Source organism: Hyperolius riggenbachi, chromosome 8 (genome assembly GCF_040937935.1).
Source record: "Hyperolius riggenbachi isolate aHypRig1 chromosome 8, aHypRig1.pri, whole genome shotgun sequence".
Taxonomy (NCBI): Eukaryota; Metazoa; Chordata; class Amphibia; order Anura; family Hyperoliidae; genus Hyperolius; species Hyperolius riggenbachi.
Genome location: NC_090653.1, coordinates 183,224,812 through 183,244,565, shown reverse-complemented (window position 1 = coordinate 183,244,565; position 19,754 = coordinate 183,224,812). Strand labels below are relative to the sequence as shown.

Here is a 19,754-nt window from a genome sequence, read left to right as displayed (position 1 = left end):
ATAAGGGCCCCGCATCCGCGGGGGTCCTAAAAGTCTGTTCAGCCCCAGTATTGAGGCCATGTCCATTTAAGAGGTGTTGTGGAAAAGTGGCTTGATCAGAGATATCACAGTTAACATTAGAGTGCTGGCCATTAACACGTGATCCCACAATGGATGAATGGGAGGGGTACAGGGGCATAGATGGAGTCCCTGGAAAATAAAGAGAGGGGGTTGTCCAGGTTGGACGGCCAAAAACAGGGCCGTAGGTAGGGGCAAAGCAAGTGGCAGTGGAAGAGGCAGTAGAGTTAAAGTTACTCACATGTTGTGAAGTATTGTGTAGTATTCCGCCTCCACCGCTCATGCCCTGCGTCGAGGGAAGATGCTGTGAGTTCCCTGGTCCAGAGAGAGATGGCCCAGCATTCAAAACGGGCATATTCAGCTGTAAAGAAGCGGCCTGCAACCGCCGCAAGATCTCCGGTGTAAGAAGCTGGGAAACCCGTTCGTCCAGCATGATCTGCGTCATAGGGCTAGGGTCCAATCCGGAGCCAGCATCTCTCATGGCCAATCCAGTCACAGGTATCTCCCCACCAAGAGAAGCAGGATCAGACCGCTGCTCCAATTGGCCATCTGGAACCAGCTCAGCCAGTCCTGGAGCGCTCCGCTGCGTCTGCTGGACAGTCACTCCCTCCGTGGAACTTCGAGCAGCACTCCCAGCACCTAACGCAGACACTTCCGCCTGGACAGCCGCAGCACACGGGGCAGAGTCACCGGAGGTCACCTCCCGGGGAGCCAAGATCTGTGGGACACCAGTCTGCATAGGTGGATTATTAAAAGCACCATCATCGCGGGTATGTAGCAAGTCTTGCGTACAGATATCAGACGTAGACGGCAGCAATGTGACTTGGCTGCGTGTTATTCTCTGCGCCATGATGGTGAAACTGCTTTGTCAAAGATTGGCATGTGAAGCTTCTAGTCGGCCAGGAAAACACACAATGGACAGAGGGAGCAATCAAAAAGCCATAGGATAGATGCAGTAGATCAGATCGCTCTACCTCTGCTACCCAAGACAAGGTGCTGGAATCCAATGCGGCAATTCAGGATACAGGAGGAATAGAATCCGCACACCCGCAGGTAGAATCCAAGGGTTTTTATTTAGTCCAATTCACAAAAGCAGTACAATGGCTGACATGTTTCGGATCTTATCCTTACTCATAGCCTAAACATACTGACATCTAGGCGGTCCATATATACTCACACAGCTCCGCCCCTAGGTGTGTACACATATGGGAGCTTAAAGACGCAGGACTAAACCTGCAAAAGGTGCGTATACATGGAAAACCACCATCACATAGATCCTATGTACACAAAGTACAATATTAAAAATACAAATACAATACTAGAAATGTGAAATACGAAATACAAAATGCAATACTATAGAGATACAAAAATACAAAAATACAAATGTACAAAGGGAAAAGTAAAACGTTATCAATATATAAAATTAAACTTCCTCTCCATAACCACGTCTGGAGAATCTGCTGCACACATCTCATCAGCCTGCCTTGTATAGTCATCCTCACCGCTGCAGTTGCGTCTGACCCGCAACAACTGGCCAACTGGAATGCCCTGCAGAAGAGAGGGTGGATAGAAGCTAGAGGCGTGCAGCAGAGTATTTCCTGCTGACGGTTTTCGGTAAGTCACCATCCTAAGTTTATTTGCACCCTTCCTGATCAACAAGTCAAGAAAACTGATTTCGTTATCGTCAGTGGTGTATGTGAGTACAATGTTCCTCTCGTTCATATTCAACGGATCCAGGAATACACCCAGTTCTTCCCTTGTACCCCGCCAGACCATGAAGACATCATCAATATAACGAATCCAGGCTGCAGCGTGCGCCCCGAACCCCACATTCGTATATACCTCCTGTCGCTCCCACAAGCCTAAGTGGAGGCACGCATAGGCCAGAGCACACGCCGCGCCCATTGACGTCCCCCTGGTCTGGCGGTAGTACGTTCCATCAAACCTGAAACAATTGAGGGTAAGGACCATTTCTAGAAGATCCATGATAATCTGGCATCTCTGAGGCTGTACCATGGGTGCATCTGAAAATGGCGCAGGGAGAAAAATGACGCACCGTTCTGCTGATAAATGTATCATAAAACTATATTTACCGTTTTAATGTAAATACATTAAAACGGTAAATAGCGTTTTATGATACATTTATTGCAGAGCGGTGCGCCATGAAAAAACACACAGGGGCTGCTAGTATAGGCCGCGGGGGTCGGGACAGAGAGAGGCAGCGGGGGTCGGGGCAGAGAGAGAGAGGCAGCGGGGATCGGGGCAAAGAGAGAGAGAGGCAGCGGGGGTCGGGGCAGAGAGAGGCAGCTGGGGTCGGCTTAGGTCGGGGCAGAGAGAAGCAGCGGGGGTCGGGGCAGAGAGAGGCAGCGGGGGTCGGGGCAGAGAGAGGCAGCGGGGTTCTGGGCAGAGAGGCAGCTGGGGTCAGGCAGAGAGAGGCAGCTGGGGTCGGGCAGAGAGAGGCAGCGGGGGTCGGGGCAGAGAGAGGCAGCGGGGGTTGGGGCAGAGAGAGGCAGCGGGGGTCTGGGCAGAGAGAGGCAGCAGGACACTGGAGGGCAAAGGCATCAGGGGTGGATGTGTGCAGAGACATACATTACCTTGTCCTGGGCAGCCGATCGCTCCTTCCCTCCGCTCCTGCACTTCTTCCATTTGTTTGCTGTAGTCCTGCAGCCGGCCAATCACCATGCGGAGACTGAAGCTATATGGTGATTGGCCGGCTGCAGCACTACAGCAAACAAATGGAAGAAGTGCAGGAGCGGAGGGAAGGAGCGATCGGCTGCCCAGGACAAGGTAATGTATGTCTCTGCACACATCCTCCCCTGATGCCTTTGTCCTCCAGTGTCCCGCTGCCTCTCTCTGCCCCGACCCCAGCTGCCTCTCTCTGCCCCGACCCCAGCTGCCTCTCTCTGCCCAGACCCCCGCTGCCTCTCTCTGCCCAGACCCCCGCTGCCTCTCTCTGCCCAGACCCCCGCTGCCTCTCTCTGCCCCGACCCCCGCTGCCTCTCTCCTCCCTCTGCATTTGTGAACACTTATAACGTTATTTAGCGTTATAAGTGTAAGGCCCGCTGCCTGCACCATTTTTTAACACTTATAACGCTAAATAGCGTTATATAATGTAAGTGTATGCGGCGCCCTTTTCATTCCCCTGGCGCTGTGCGCCATTTTTAATTGTCACGTGTACCATACCCGCATGCTTTAAGAAGAATTCCACAGCACTCAATCCCACATCATGTGGGATTGAGGTGTACAATCCCTCAATGTCATTTCCCACCAGGAGATCAGTCGGTTGAATCAAAAGATCCTCTAACAAGAATAGTACATGTCGCGTATCGCGCGCATAAGAAGGCAGATCATTAACCATGTACTTCAAATTAGTATCAAAAAGGTTGATACTTTTATAAAAAGGGCCTCCAACCGCCGAAACAATCGGGCGACCTGGGGGAACATCCATATTTTTGGGCAATTTGGGCAAGAGGTACAGCACTGGTATTCTATACTGATCTACCCTCATAAATCCCCATTCATCGTGGCTGATAACATTGTCATTTAACGCAACATCCAGGTGATAGGTTTTATTCTAATTAAGCTGCTGTGGCTATGTAATTACTGATCCCTAGACTGTCCCAAGTCCCAGTGGAATGGCAATAACTTACATAAGGGCAGTATCCACAGATAGGCGACTCAATAGACGACACAGATGAAGATCTTGAAGAGGTTTAATCTTGCAGTGTAGATCTTACAGTGACCAATTCCATAGGTCAAAACGAAGTAGCTTTACCAGGTACAGAGAGAAGATGCAGCACATGCTTACAGATACTTGTCTGAAGAGATACTGACTATGGGAGGAGTGGCTACATGGGTGGAACAAAACTACAGGGAAGGGAGAGGAACAAACTAGCTACAGGCAAACTTAGCTGCTGAACATCATAACACAAGTCCATGTATGTGGGACACAACACTCCCCGCCTGAAATCTTTAGATTTCACTAATATTATAGCAACATTAGTCTAATGTTAAGTTCATAGTTCAATAAACTTGTCCTCAGAAACCCGTAACATAAAGCAAACAACAATAAACATAGCAATCTTTTGCTTGAGGAAGTCTCAGTAGGTTTTCTTGACAAAGTTATTGTGATACAAACCATCTTCAAGTCAGAGAGGCCACAATATGTCAAACCTCAGCTGACTCACAATTGTAATCCAAGGGATAAACAGTTTCCAGGAGTTTCAAGTCTTGCCTTGACCTGAAGAGTGTTCTTCATGAGATAGTAGCAACACCACCTCAGTAACAGGTCTGAAGAAGATTTTAGTTGTACCTCTTTTGGTAATCTTTACTTCGACTTTCCTAACTTTCCCATATTCGCTGGGAATAACCTTGACAATAAGTCCAGTTAGCCAGTCATTGCGAGAAACGTCTTTATCTCTCAGTAGCACAAGGTCTCCTTCTTGAAGATTTGGCTTAGTCTCTTGCCATTTATGGCGGCTCTGAAGAGTATGCAGATATTCCTTCCTCCAACGGCTCCAGAATACATTTGCCAGATGTTGAACCTGCTTCCACTGACGTCTGTGAATGTTAGAGCAGTCCAAGTCCACAAGTGGTAGTGGGATGTTGCCAACCTTTTGAGTGAGAAGTGTTGCAGGAGTTAATATTGTTGGAGAATCTGGATCTGAAGATACGGGTACTAGTGGTCTTGCTTTAATTATTGCGGAAACTTCAGCTAGAAGAGTAGTCAATGTCTCGTGGGTAAGTCGTCCTGAGTCTAACAACATGGAATTTAAGATTCGCCTTGTAATCCTGATCATGCGTTCCCAGGAACCTCCCATGTGTGAAGAGTGAGGGGGGTTAAAAACCCATGAACATCCACTGTTTTTCAAAAAATTATCAAGTTGCAGTTCCTTGCAGGCTCCAACGAAGTTGGTTCCACAGTCAGACCTGAGTTGCCTGACAGGTCCTCTAATGGCGAAAAATCTTCGAAGAGCATTGATGAAACAGGAGGAGTCCATAGACTCAATTACCTCAATATGCACAGCTCGTACACTTAGGCAAGTAAACAGTACGGCCCACCGTTTATTGTTAGCCATGCCACCACGGGTCTTGCGTGCACAGACCGACCATAGGCCAAAGACATCCACTCCGACATAGGAAAAAGGTGGGTCAGTACTCAGTCTGTCTATCGGGAGATCAGCCATTTGCTGATGATGATGAATTCTTCTCAACCTACGACACTTAACACACTTGTGAAGCACTGAAGAAATGCATCTTTTCATGCCGGTGATCCACAAACCTGCTGATCTGACAACACCTTCAGTGAACTGTCGGCCTTGGTGCTTCACTTGTTCATGGTAATGCCGAACTAAAAGAACAGCTACATGGTGACTGCCAGGCACAATGACTGGACTTTGCTCCTTGCTGGAAAGGTTGGCTTTCCCAATCCGACCTCCTACACGTAACAACCCATGTTCATCAATGATTGGATTTAACTTTAGAAGAGGATTGTTTTTGGGAAACTTGCAGTTTTCCATGATAAGGTTGATCTCTTTTGTGTAGCTCTCCTGTTGCACACATTGAAGTATAATTTCTTCAGCATGAGAGATTTCTTCAAAGGTGGGATGGTTCTTACAAATGTGTCAACCACGGCACTCGAGTGGCATTCCAGAATTACCCTTGAAGCAGCAAACAATATGTCTCAGGCGTGCAATGACACGGGTTATAGATGACCATGTGGAGAATCGCTGGAAGCGGTGTGATCCAAGTGTTTTCTTCTGATGTATGGTAGTATAAAGAGTGATACTTTCAGGTATGATTTCCTTGTCAACTTCAGAATCTACTAAGTTGAAAACATCAGTAGTGCTGGACTCAGATTTATCATGTAGGAAATCTGGAGGCAGTAGCCAGTTTGACTTTGCAAGTTCATTTGCTGGTAATGCTCTAGTGCCATGGTCTGCTGGGTTCTGATTGGATGAAATGTAATGCCATTGTTGTGGTGTGGAAAACCTTCGGATACGTTCTACTCTGTTGCTGACATACACATAGAACCGTCTGGTTTGGTTGTGTATGTACCCTAACACAACTTTGCTGTCAGTGTAGAAGTCAAAGGAATCAATCACAGTGTCCATTTCACTCTTAATGGTTTCTGCCATTTCTACAGCTAACACAGCTGCACAGAGTTCAAGCCTTGGAACAGTGTGTCCAGACGTTGGTGTTAGCTTAGTCTTACCAAGGAGAAACCCCACAGAAGGTCTGTTATCAAGTCCAGTAAGACGAAGGTAGGCTACAGCTGCAATCGCCTCAACAGATGCATCTGAAAAGATTTGGATTTCTTTATTTTTAGCTGAGACTAGGGAGATGGATGTGTAGCAGCGTGGGATTTGGAGATTTTGCAGTGCCTTTAAGGAATTCTTTCATGTTTCCCATGCTTTCAGCTTATTATCGGGTAGTGGTGTGTCCCAGTCTACATTCTCCAAAGTCTCAACAGAAACTTTCCTCGGATTGTCACTGGAGCTACAAATCCCAAAGGGTCGTAGATACTGTTGACGACCGACAAGACTCCCCTTTTTGTAAAGGGCTTATCACAGATTGACACTTGAAAGGTGAATGTATCTTGCTTGATATCCCAGAGCAAGCCAAGACTGCGCTGCATGGGACGGTCTTCAGACCCTAAGTCAAGATTCTTTAGGTTAATAGCATAGTCCTCCTTGTGGAAGGCCTTCATTACCTTGTTGCTGTTGGAGATGATCTTGTGTAGTCTAAGGTTGGCCACAGACAACATTTCTTGAACTCTTCGTAGAAGGTCAATGGCTTCTTCCTCTGTAGGAAGGGATTTAAGTCCATCATCCACATAGAAGTTTTTCTCCACAAAATGACGAGCATCAGTTCCATACTCTTGTTCACCTTCTTGGGCAGTTCTTCTCAGTCCGTAGATTGCTACTGAAGGTGAAGGACTGTTCCCGAATACATGCACCTTCATGCAGTAGTCTATGACCTTGTCATTTAAGTCATTGTTTCTGTGCCATAGGAATCTAAGGTAATTCCTGTCCTGCTCACGGACAATGAAGCAGTGAAACATTTGTTGGATGTCAGCCATTACTGCTATAGGCTCTTGTCTGAATCGGATTAGCACTCCTATAAGGCTGTTGTTCAAGTTGGGCCCAGTAAGAAGAACATTGTTCAAACTGACTCCTTCATATTGAGCACTCGAGTCAAATACTACTCTAATTTGACTAGGTTTGCGGGGGTGGTACACACCAAAGGATGGAAGATACCAGCATTCTTCTCCCTCCTTCAATGGTGGAGCGGGTTCAGCGTGATCATTTTCTAAAACCTTCTGCATAAAGGATACAAAATGTTTCTTCATCTCTGGTTTTTTCTCAAAGGAACGTTTTAATGAAGCAAATCTGGATACTGCTTGCTGACGGTTGTTTGGCAGTCTCTCTCTAGGTGTACGAAAGGGTAGAGGGGCTACCCAACTGTTTTCTTGGTTTTGAGTGAATTCCTTATCCATGATCTTGAGAAACTCTTTGTCTTCAATGGCAAGTGCTGGTTTTTCATCATTACTAGTTGTAATGAACACTGTGTCACCAATGCAATCTTCCTGGTGATGGAAGATGGGTTTACTGTCACTGGTGATGTTGAATCTCTCCTTAACACTGTAATGATAAGGACATGGTTCGAAAAGAGTTTTGCGCCCATTAGGTAGAATGTAAGTTTTGCAAGAAGAAATGTTGGTAGCTCTTTTCGTTTCTGTTTACACACACATTTCCAATGATAACCCAGCCAAGATCAAGGCGCTGGGCATACGGAGCATCATGGGAACCATTTATTTGCTGGCATTCTTTATGCACCCTTAGAATGTCTCTGCCGAGCTAAAGAAGAATTTCTGCCTTTTCATCAAGTGGTGGTAAGTGTCTGGCTACAGCTCTTAAATGTGCATGATGAAAGGCAGCTTCAGGTGTAGGGATCTCTTCTCTGTGGGAAGGAATCTGGTTGCATTCAGCAAGGGTAGGCAGTGGCAGTTCTATAGTACCATCAAGAGAAGCTATCATGAATCCATTAGCTCTTCTCCCTGTCACTTCTGAAACATCTCCACATGTGCCAAGTCTGTATGGCAGGGAATCTCCTTTAACTCTGAAGTAATCAAAGAATTGTGACTTAGCAAGTGAGTGATTGCTCTGATCATCCAGAATTGTATATAGTTTCATGGCTCTTTCAGGCTGTCCCTTGGGATACACTCTGACTAGGCATATCTTTGCACAAGACCTGTCACAAAGATCTTCTCCACAAACCTCGGTGCATGTAGAAGAAATTAAAGTAGAGTCTGCTGTCTGGTTTGCATTCTCCCCGCCATGATTTGTGGCAGGATCAGAATCTGCAGAAGAAGAGGTATGCTGAAGTGGATGGAGCGCTTATACATGGGTGTTGCTTCCACAATCTTTGCATTTGATTTCAGCCTTACACTCTTTTGCAAGATGTTCTGTTGAAGCACAGCACTTAAAGCAAATCCCAAGTTTCTTTAAAATTTCTCTGCGTTCTTGCAATGGCTTTTTCCGGAACCCATGGCACTTCTTAAGAGCATGTGGTTTCTTATGAATTGGACATTGGCGATTGGGATTATCTGTTTTATCTCCTTGTCTGCCCCTTTCGGGGTTATCAGCAGGATCAGGTAGCACATTAGTCTTTTTAACTGACACGGGACCCCTGTGACTCCTGGGTTTATTCAAAGCAAATTTGTCTTTAGCGAAATTTGAACCCGAGATGTTTGACTCATTGAAAAAGAAGCTTGGATCATTCTTGGTTTCTGCAATGTTCTTGATGAAGTCACAGAAGTAGAAGAATGGTGGAAAATAAACCTTTTTCTCTTTCTTGTACTTTGAAACCATGGTTGCCCACTTCTCCTGTATTCCATATGGCAGTTTTGCAGCAATTGGATTCACACCATGGGCAGTGTCAAGATAGCTAAGGCCTGGGAGGTGAGGATCTGCCTTAGCAAGCTGTAGTTCAAGCAAAAGATCACTCAGTTCCTGAAATTTCTGATTATCCTTACCAGATATCTTGGGAAAGTCTTTCAACCTTTTAAGCAGAGCATCTTCTACAGCTTCCGGACAACCATAACTCTGGTCTAGGCGTTCCCAAGCTGCATGTAGGCCTGCAGATGGATTGTCAACATGAACAGCTTTCAGTCGCTTCACAGTTCACACGTTCTCTTGACTGAGGGCCTAGCCACTTTATTAACATGTCAAATTCTTCACCAGGAGGTATTCCCAGGTCATTAATGGCAGCTTTAAAGGTAGACTTCCATCCTCTATAATTTTCAGGGTGGTCATCGAAGCTTGTGAGGCCAGTGCTTGTGAGCTCACGGCAAACCATGTATCTAGCTAGGTCTGACACATCAGCACATGGTGACCTAGGGAAGTATGGATTTGCATGGGGGTTTAAGCCAGGAACAGGTTGAAAGTCCATTGCTATGGCAGGATGTGATTCAGAAGTAATGTTGTTTTCAGGAAGCATATCAGAAACATGAAGAGGTAATGGTAGCTTGGCTTGGATGCTGGTCTCTCGGTTGTCAGCCGGATACTTAGTCTGAGCATTGTGAGGCAAGATACGGCTTGAGGGCCCATCTTGCTGTGCAGAAGGACCAGTAGGTTTAAGGTCTTGCTTGGACACAATACGTTTAGATGGCTGATGTCTTAAAGGAGTGTCCATGTCATCAGGAGCATTAAAGGGTGCAGAGAGATTGCTGTTCTGGTTGAGGACATAGTTCTTTGTGCGCTCCATGGGATCTTCTGAATTTGCCATGCTGACACTGTCTAAATCACTTCCAACAGCTTGTTCTAAAACTCTTAATTTTGCTTCTGCAGTAGCTTGCTCACATTTTCTTTCTAGAGCTTCAATTTCAACTTTCTTGCGGGCAGCTTCTGCTTCCATTTCTGCTTTCTTGTGGGCAGCTTCTGCCACCATTTCTGCTTCTATTTCTGCTTTCTTGCCTGCGAAGGCAGCTCGCACCTTGGAAGCTTCTACCTCTGCACGAGCCCTTACAAGTTCGCTAAAGGTGGAACTTCTTGAGTGGGATGATCTTGAAGATCGCTTTGTGTGTCTAGTAGATATGGAGAGATGAGATGCAGTTTCTTGTAATTGTGTAATTCTTGCTTCTACATTAACTTTAGTTTCAGACACCTTTATATTTCTCTCCTGGTTCAGATGTTCAAACCTTTTTAGTTCTTCTAAAGATTCTTCTGTGTTTGTGCTCCTTAGGAATGACATGTACTTAGTGCAGAGCCTCTGATAACTTTCATATGCAGACTTGAAGTGTAAGAGAGCGCCCTCTAGTTGTAGTACTCTCTGGCTAGGCTGTGTGACTTCAGACATGTAATGCACAGTCCTCTCCCAGAGGTGTGTTAGAGCAACTGAGAACCCCTCCATTGTAACTTCAAAGTTTTCTTTAGATTTCCAAGAAAGTTTGGTGGTACATATCCGTTAGCCGGGCGCATTCGGCAGGTGGCGCTGTTGATGTTAATTCCAATCATAATTACTTCACGTCAACCTGTGAATGTAAATGCCAGATGCGCCCGGCTTAACAGATCAAGCCGCCGGCTTGCTTCGTGTCTCGCTCTTCTCCCCCTCTTGCCCTCTCTCCTATAGAACACTGGGGAGGGGACATGCGTGTCCCCCCAGAGTCGTTCGTCGCAATGCCGTGACGAACGACTCTGGGGGGACACGCATGTCCCCTCCCCAAGTCTCATATGAGAGAGGGCAAGAGGGGGAGGAGAGCGAGACACTCACGAAGCAAGCCGGCGGATTGATCTGTTTAAGCCGGGCGCATCCGGCGTTTACATTTACAGGTTTACGTGAAGTAATTATGATTGGAATTAACATCAACAGCGCCACCTGCCGGATGCGCCCGGCTAACTGATAAGTACCAGTTTGGTTATACGTCTAGGTCTGACACTTGCTTCTGTCATTATATCTGCATTTTCCTCTTGCAGCAGAGTGTCAGGCTTTTGCTGATCCTCAGTGTTTTCAGCCTGGCTCAGAGGGAACACTTGTTCAGCCATGGGTGTCAGGTTACAGGGAGCTGGCTAAGGCCCCGTTCACACTTGCGTTTTGGCAAGTAAACGGACCGGATCCTGATCGGATCCGTACGGGTCCTATCCGGATCCGATGCGGATCCGGTCCGTTTGTATGCGTATTTCATCCGGCGTGAACGCGGCTGCCATGCGGATCTGTAGATTTAAAGAGATAACACACTATATAAATTCCAGGGGTGTGGGAGGTCAGCAGAAGCGCTGGTATCATTGTTGGAGAGAGCCTGAGGAGTGCAGATCCTCCCTTGTCTACAGAGACTGCAGTTGGGACCATGGATCCAGTGGTTGTGTACTCATTTTACCTGGGAATTGTCTCCTTTTTGATTTTCACCTACTATTATGTGGGGAGAAGGCGTGCTCCTCGCAGGAGATGGTGGGTGCATCTGCTACTAGCCAGTAGGCAGAGGAAGGGAGAGTTCCAGACCCTCTACCGGGACCTGAGACGACACCCAGAGAAGTTCTACAGCTATACCCGGATGTCCATACCCCTGTAAGTATCCAGACCTTCCATCCCTACCCCACAACACCTTACCCCTGTATACCAAAACAACCCACCCTCACACCCCTGTATACCAAAACAACCCACCCTCACACCCCTGTATACCAAAACAACCCACCCTCACCCCCACACCCTGTATACCTAGCTAAACACACCAGCCCCAACCTCCACAAAACCCCTAAACACACCTCCCCCATCCTCCACCCAACACCTTGTCCCACAGCAAACTTTACAGCTTCTTCCTTTCCATCTCCTGTCAGGTTTGATACCCTCTTGGAGATGGTGAAGGATGACCTCAGGAAGAAGGATACCACGTTCAGGAGAGCAGTCACACCACAAGAACAACTACTGATCACACTGAGGTATGTAAAACCAAATTGTTTTATTGAAAAAAACAACAACTTTCCAACATGGAAACTTTCTTCCAACATGGAAGACAAAATATATATAACATTTGACATTTGCAGTATTGTGACCCAGGTATAGTGTCTTTTGGGGACACCAGGCCCTAAAGTTAAGTACTTTAAAAACCTAACCACTTGCATGCGGTCCTCTGAACCTTGGATGAAGGAGACAGGGCCGGAAAAGGCTTGCCTCTTCCCTGTCCAGGTCTCCTTCGTCCAAGGTTCCAAGGGTCACGTGCAAGAGTGAGGAACAACTAGAGGGTGAGGAACAACAAACGGCAGAGGGTGCAGCACATAGCTTGTGCAGAGGTGAAGGGCATAGCTGCCCTGAAGGCACTCTTGTGACCTAGGTGTAGTGTCTTTTGGGGACACCAGGCCCTAAAGTTAAGTACTTTAAAAACCTAACCACTTGCACGCGGTCCTCTGAGCCTTGGATGAAGGAGACAGGGCCGGAAAAGGCTTGCCTCTTCCCTGTCCAGGTCTCCTTCGTCCAAGGTTCCAAGGGTCACGTGCAAGGGTGAGGAACAACTAGAGGGTGAGGAACAACAAACGGCAGAGGGTGCAGCACATAGCTTGTGCAGAGGTGAAGGGCATAGCTGCCCTGAAGGCACTCTTGTGACCTAGGTGTAGTGTCTTTTGGGGACACCAGGCCCTAAAGTTAAGTACTTTAAAAACCTAACCACTTGCATGCGGTCCTCTGAACCTTGGATGAAGGAGACAGGGCCGGAAAAAACTTGCCTCTTCCCTGTCCAGGTCTCCTTCGTCCAAGGTTCCAAGGGTCACGTGCAAGGGTGAGGAACAACTAGAGGGTGAGGAACAACAAACGGCAGAGGGTGCAGCACATAGCTTGTGCAGAGGTGAAGGGCATAGCTGCCCTGAAGGCACTCTTGTGACCAGGGGCGCCGCGAGGCATAAAGCGAACCAAGCGGTCGCTTGGGGCCTCAAGATCTTAGGGGCCTCGGCGGCTCTGTGACGTCGGCGTGACGTCACTTTTTCCCCGCAGCCCCGCGGGGCTGGCACTGGCAGAGCAGAGCAGGGCTACGGGAAGATGGCCGCCGCCAAAGCCCTGCTCTGGAGACTATGTCTCCAGTACAGGGCTTCGGGTGGCCATCTTCCCGTAGCCCTGCATGAATCAGCGCGGGAGATTGGAGGAGGGAGCCAGGGAGGGAGCTCCGTGGGAACTGCGCGCCTGAGGAGCCGGCCGGGAGAGGAGACGGGGAGAGAAGACTTCTGCCAGTGCCAGCCTGCCAGGTGAGTAAATTCTTTTCTTTTTGCAGCCCTAATTGCGATTGATTTCTGCTGAACTGAGCCCTAATTGCGTTTGATATCTGCTGAAAATGTGGCCCTAATTGCGATTGATTTCTGCTGAACTGTGCCCTAATTGCGTTTGATATCTGCTGAAAATGTGGCCCTAATTGCGATTGATTTCTGCTGAACTGTGCCCTAATTGCGTTTGATATCTGCTGAAAATGTGGCCCTAATTGCGATTGATTTCTGCTGAACTGTGCCCTAATTGCGTTTGATATCTGCTGAAAATGTGGCCCTAATTGCGATTGATTTCTGCTGAACTGTGCCCTAATTGCGTTTGATATCTGCTGAAAATGTGGCCCTAATTGCGATTGATTTCTGCTGAACTGTGACCTAATTGCGTTTGATATCTGCTGAAAATGTAACCCTAATTGCGATTGATTTCTGCTGAACTGTGACCTAATTGCGTTTGATATCTGCTGAAAATGTGGCCCTAATTGCGATTGATTTCTGCTGAACTGTGCCTTAATTGCGTTTGATATCTGCTGAAAATGTGGCCCTAATTGCGATTGATTTATGCTGAACTGTGCCCTAATTGCGTTTGATATCTGCTGAAAATGTGGCCCTAATTGCGTTTGATTTCTGCTGAACTGTGCCCTAATTGCGATTGATTTCTGCTGAACTGTGCCCTAATTGCGTTTGATATCTGCTGAAAATGTGGCCCTAATTGCGTTTGATTTCTGCTGAACTGTGCCCTAATTGCGTTTGATTTCTGCTGAACTGTGACCTAATTGCGTTTGATATCTGCTGAAAATGTGGCCCTAATTGCGTTTGATTTCTGCTGAACTGTGCCCTAATTACGTTTGATTTCTGCTGAAAATGTGCCCTAATTGCGTTTGATTTCGGCTGAAAATGTGCCCTAATTGCGTTTGATTTCGGCTGAAAATGTGCCCTAATTGCGTTTGATTTCTGCTGAAAATGTGCCCTAATTGCGTTTGATTTCTGCTGAAATGTGGCCCAAATTGCGTTTTTATTTTCTGGTGTCTGGGGTAACTGTTGCTGCATTTATTATTTAATGGTCATAGTTGGCTATATTTGCTGTGCTACGGTTAAGCTTCGCCCATACAATGTCATGGCCACGCCCATCTTTCGGCGCGCTACGCGCGCCTCAATCACCCCCACATCCATTTTTCCCCGCAAACAGCCCCGCCCCAATCCGCCCTCCTGCTCCACCCACATGTCATGGCCACGCCCACTCATGCGGGATAACCACACCCATTTTTTGCCGCATAGGGCCTCTTGCTACAGTCCGCTTGGGGCCACAAAAACCTTAGCTGCACCCCTGCTTGTGACCTAGGTGTAGTGTCTTTTGGGGACACCAAGCCCTAAAGTTAAGTACTTTAAAAACATAACCACTTGCACGCAGTCCTCTGAACCTTGGATGAAGGAGACAGGGCCGGAAAAGGCTTGCCTCTTCCCTGTCCAGGTCTCCTTCGTCCAAGGTTCCAAGGGTCACGTGCAAGAACAACCAACGGCAGAGGTGCAGGACATAGCTTGTGCAGAGGTGAAAGGCATAGCTGCCAAAGGTGTCTTTTGGGGACACCAGGCCCTACGGTTGAAGGACGTTGAAAACCTAACTACTTGGACATGGTCATCGGAACCCCTCTGAACCTTGTTTGATTGAGACGGTGCAGGGAAAAGGTTTGGATAAAGCCCTGTGCTAGTCTCCTTCCTCCAAAGTTCAGAGGGATTCAGAGGACCATGTCAAGGAACAAGAGTTATAATTTGTTCAAATGTCAGGCTCTACAGCAGTTGAGAAAATGGGAGGTGGTGTCTGTAACTCGTGACTGTCTTGGGTGCTGGCCGTGGAGGTGCTGGACCCTGACAGCAGCAGTGTGTATTGACTTCCTCGGAAGCCAGTGTACAACTGGGATGAAGATTGCCAGTGGGGCACCAATGCAGGTTGAGAATGTCTAAAGGTTGGCGGTAGGATCAATGGCGTCTCCATGTGTTGTTTTATAGCATCGAGTACACTGGAATGGCATGCCATCATGTTGTTGCTTGGCACCTTTTCAAAGAACGGTAGGAGAGACATGGCTGTGTGGAATGCCGGGTGAGCCTGCAGTTTCAATAGTTCACCACTGTGCTGATGCATCTGCTGCATCATCTGCTGCAGCTGTGCCACCGCTTGGTGATGTTCCACACGCAGCTGGTCAAACTGTGCACTGTACACCTCGTGCATCATTTTTATTTCTTCCCGGTGTTCCTCGTGCCTCATTCTTATTTCCTCACGGTAGTGATCGTGCACCGATTGTAACTCAGTTTGCAGTGAATGAATGTGACTCTTGTACTGTTCTATTAAGTGACCCCTGTCCCCATCCTGCATCTGCCTGGTAATGAGTGCCTCGTGGCTCTGCAGGATGCCGAGAAGTCCGGAGACAGCACCGGACATCTCGGCTTCCGTCTCCCTTCTGGTTGGAGGGTGGACAGGGGCCACTCGACGCCTCCCAGTGGGGGTAGCCTCTTCACCCCGGCCTCTGCCTTGCATAGGGGTTGACCTGCGTGGCGGTTGCTCCTGCCTTTCCTCTGCCGTTTGTTGTTCTGGTTCTGTTGTCGGAGCTGGAGGAGATTCATCAGTAGGAGCTGGGGCACTCAATCCCTCCACCTCATCTTGCATGTCTTCTTCAACATAGAGGTCAGTCGGGTCCCTTTCTTCCGCATGTAATGACTGCCTCCTCCTCCTCCTCCTCTCTGGAATATAATTGGCATCCATAGTCTCGTCATCAAAGTCCTCGCTGGTGTCCGCTGCCTCTGCCTCTTCATGTTCTTGTGCCTCAAAATTGTCTTGAGTCCTGTCGATAATAAAAAATATATTGGTTTTCGAAACATCACATACAATGTGGCCTAAACTCACTGAGCTTTGTCATACATTTAACAAACACTTTTTCAACCTACATTATTTTAATTAGCAAACGTTTGAGAAAGTGTTCGATAAATATTTGATACAACTGTGTGAATTGAGGCACGTTTTGTCAATACATAATCAAAGTCATGCTAGTTGTCAAAGTCATGGTAGTTGTCTGTCAACATCATATACAATGCCTTCTCAGTTCATGTTCACAATAGTGGTACTTACTCTCGAGGTTCCACGCTTGCATTTAGGAACGTAAGTTGTTGTGCAAATTGGTAATCCTTTCTTTTGGAGGACCCACTGCCACTTCTTTCTTCCTCTGCTTTGCGCCGAAGAAATTTGACATAGGCGTCACGGATACTGCGCCATCTTAACTTGTACTTTTCACCTACAAAGACATAAAACATTGATTGTGATTATTTCTCTTGTAGGTACATCTCAACTGGACAAACATATACATCGCTACACGTCACATTTCGGATTGGGAAGAGCACGGTGGCAGGCATCGTGGTGAGGACCTCAAAGATCATTTGGCGAAGACTGAGGTCCACATACATGCCAGTGCCAGACACCCAGAAATGGCAGATGATCGCCCAGCGCTTCTGGACCCAGTGCAAGTTTCCGAATTGTGTTGGTGCGCTGGACGGCAAACACATCCAGATCCAGAAACCCGTGGGGAGTGGAAGCCATTACTTCAATTACAAAAAATACTTCAGCATTGTGCTGATGGCAGTGGCGGATGCGGACTTCAACTTTGTCTACGTGGATGTGGGGTCATACGGAAGTTCAAATGACTCTGGAATCTTCCAGCGTACGGCCCTTTACAAGCGTATGGAGCAAGGCACACTGCATCTCCCTGGTGACAGACCATGGCCTGGGACAAGGGCACCGGCCTACCCCTATGTGTTTGTGGGGGACGAGGCCTTCACCTTGTCCAACCATGTGATGCGGCCGTACCCAGACAGGGGCCTTGATGCCAGGCAGCTCCACTTTAACGCTCGGTTGAGCCGAGCACGGAGAATGGTGGAATGCACATTTGGGATCCTGGTGTCGAAGTGGAGGGTGTTCCACACGCCAATGCTGTTAAAGCCGGCCAAAGCAGTCGACGTGGTGAAGGCAGCGTGCATCCTCCACAACTTTGTGCGCCAGGAAGAAAATGACACTCCGGAACCCCCAAATGTGCTTCCACTACTGGCGTTGAGGAGGTATGCCACCAGGCCAAGGGCAGTGTCCCTCCGCAACAGGGACCTACTGAAAGACTATTTCCATACCACGCCTGGACGACCCTGAGTAATTTTTTTTTCAATGTACTTTATTTAGTTATTTAGTTTTTACATTGTTATATTTGTTCTTTTTTAAGTTTTTAATGTAATATTTTTAAATTTTTTTAACATGTGCAATAAAAATTTGTTTTTCATTTTTCAATGGTCCACCGGAATGTTTTTTTGAGATCAGGAGCATGCGTGTCTAGGCCACAGGATAGCACTTGCGGCCCAGGCACGCATGCTACAAGGGTGTGCCAGGGCCACAGTTGGCAGGGCACAGGTGGGTAGGCCACAAGTGGGTGGGACACAGGATGGTAGGCCACAAGTGGGTGGGACACAGGTGGGTAGGCCACGACACAGGTGGGTAGGCCACAAGTGGGTGGAACACAGGTGTGTATGCCACAAGTGGTTGGGACACAGGTGGGTAGGCCACAAGTGGGTGGGACACAGGTGGGTAGGCCACAAGTGGGTGGGACACAGGTGGGTAGGCCACGACACAGGTGGGTAGGCCACGTGACAGGTGGGATACAGGTGGCAGGGCAACAGGTGGGTAGGCCACAGCACAGGTGAGTAGGCCACAGCACAGGTGGGTAGGCCACAGCACAGGTGGGTAAGCCACAGCACAGGTGGGTAGGCCACAGCACAGGTGGGTAGGCCATGTGACAGGTGGGTAGGCCACGTGACAGGTGGGATACAGGTGGCAGGGCAACAGGTGGGTAGGCCACAGCACAGGTGGGTAGGCCACAGCACAGGTGGGTAGGCCACAGCACAGGTGGGTAGGCCACAGCACAGGTGGGTAGGCCACGTGACAGGTGGGTAGGCCACGTGACAGGTGGGATACAGGTGGCAGGGCAACAGGTGGGTAGGCCACAGCACAGGTGGGTAGGCCACAGCACAGGTGGGTAGGCCACAGCACAGGTGGGTAGGCCACAGCACAGGTGGGTAGGCCATGTGACAAGTGGGATACAGGTGGCAGGGCAACAGGTGGGTAGGCCACAGCACAGGTGTGTAGGCCACAGCACAGGTGGGTAGGCCACAGCACAGGTGGGTAGGCCACAGCACAGGTGGGTAGGCCACAGCACAGGTGGGTAGGCCATGTGACAGGTGGGTAGGCCACGTGACAGGTGGGATACAGGTGGCAGGGCAACAGGTGGGTAGGCCACAGCACAGGTGGGTAGGCCACAGCACAGGTGGGTAGGCCACAACACAGGTGGGTAGGCCACAGCACAGGTGGGTAGGCCACAGCACAGGTGGGTAGGCCACAAGTGGGTGGGACACAGGTGGGTATGCCACGTAACAGGTGGGTAGGCCACGTGACAGGTGGGATACAGGTGGCAGGGCAACAGGTGGGTGGGTGACACATCAATAGCAAATGTGAAAAACATAAAAAACAAACAAAACACATATGAAAAGACAAAAGCCCCCCAAAAGAAAACTTTTAGTCGACATACCCTCTGCCGTTTGTTGTTTGCGGGTCAGGTTGTCAAAACCCTCCACATACAGTTTTGCAATCTTCATCCACATCTTTCGGCAAATCCGCACATTGCTGTGGTCCTTGTCACCCTTGTCCCACAGGGCAGGTATCACCTGCACCTGTAGAATCAGGTCTTCAGCTGTGAAGGGCCTCACCTCCACCTCAGACATATTGTCAAACAGCTCCAGCCGAAAATCACTGCTGCTCCACTCCAGAAATGCTGGGCCCATGTGTGCACATCCAAAATGGCCCCCAGTACCATAGAGAATGCATAGGAAGTGGGGGTAGAACATCCTGTTTTTATACCCAGTGTGTTCAGTGTTTCCGTTTGCCATTGGCTTCAATTTCCGGATGCTGCAGTCAGGCTTCAATCAGGCTCTGTTCCGGGTGCGTTGGCCGGAGATCCGGAGCCAAAAAATAGCACATGTTGGAAAAGAGTCCGGATTCCGGATCCGATCCGGATCCGATACGTACGGAACGGACGCGTGTGAACGTCCGCATAGACTTACATTGCTATGCGGAACGTACGTTCCGTTTGTACAGTATGCGCTCCGGATCCGATCCGGAAAATCCTGATAGCGAACGCAAATGTGAACCGGGCCTAAGTGTGGGTTGATACAATGTAACAGTATAGGGTGTCAGGTTACAGGGAGCTGGCTGCCTGTGGGTTGATACAATGTAACAGTTTTCAGCAGGCGGGAACAGGAGAGATGTTCTGCAGAGAGAAATGCTGCCTTTCTTAGCTTAACTTTACAGTGCAGGCTTAATAGCAGTATTCAGAATACACAGTTTTACACAGTTTATAATGCAGACACACAGTC

The 19,754-nt window shown here is 48.3% G+C and overlaps 2 protein-coding genes across 5 annotated transcripts in view; both read right to left on the bottom strand.

The window, feature by feature from the left end:
• Positions 1–19,754, bottom strand: part of NOX1 (NADPH oxidase 1) — a 2,086,008-nt gene that overhangs the window by 1,858,289 nt on the left and 207,965 nt on the right. The window lies entirely within an intron of this gene.
• LOC137528404 (uncharacterized) lies at positions 14,775–16,641 on the bottom strand. The gene is made up of 2 exons (XM_068249695.1): positions 16,420–16,641; positions 14,775–16,135 (listed from the first exon to the last, which is right to left on the bottom strand). Exons 1-2 carry the CDS (start codon positions 16,599–16,601, stop codon positions 15,073–15,075), a joined length of 1,245 nt encoding a protein of 414 aa, XP_068105796.1. The 5' UTR covers positions 16,602–16,641; the 3' UTR covers positions 14,775–15,072.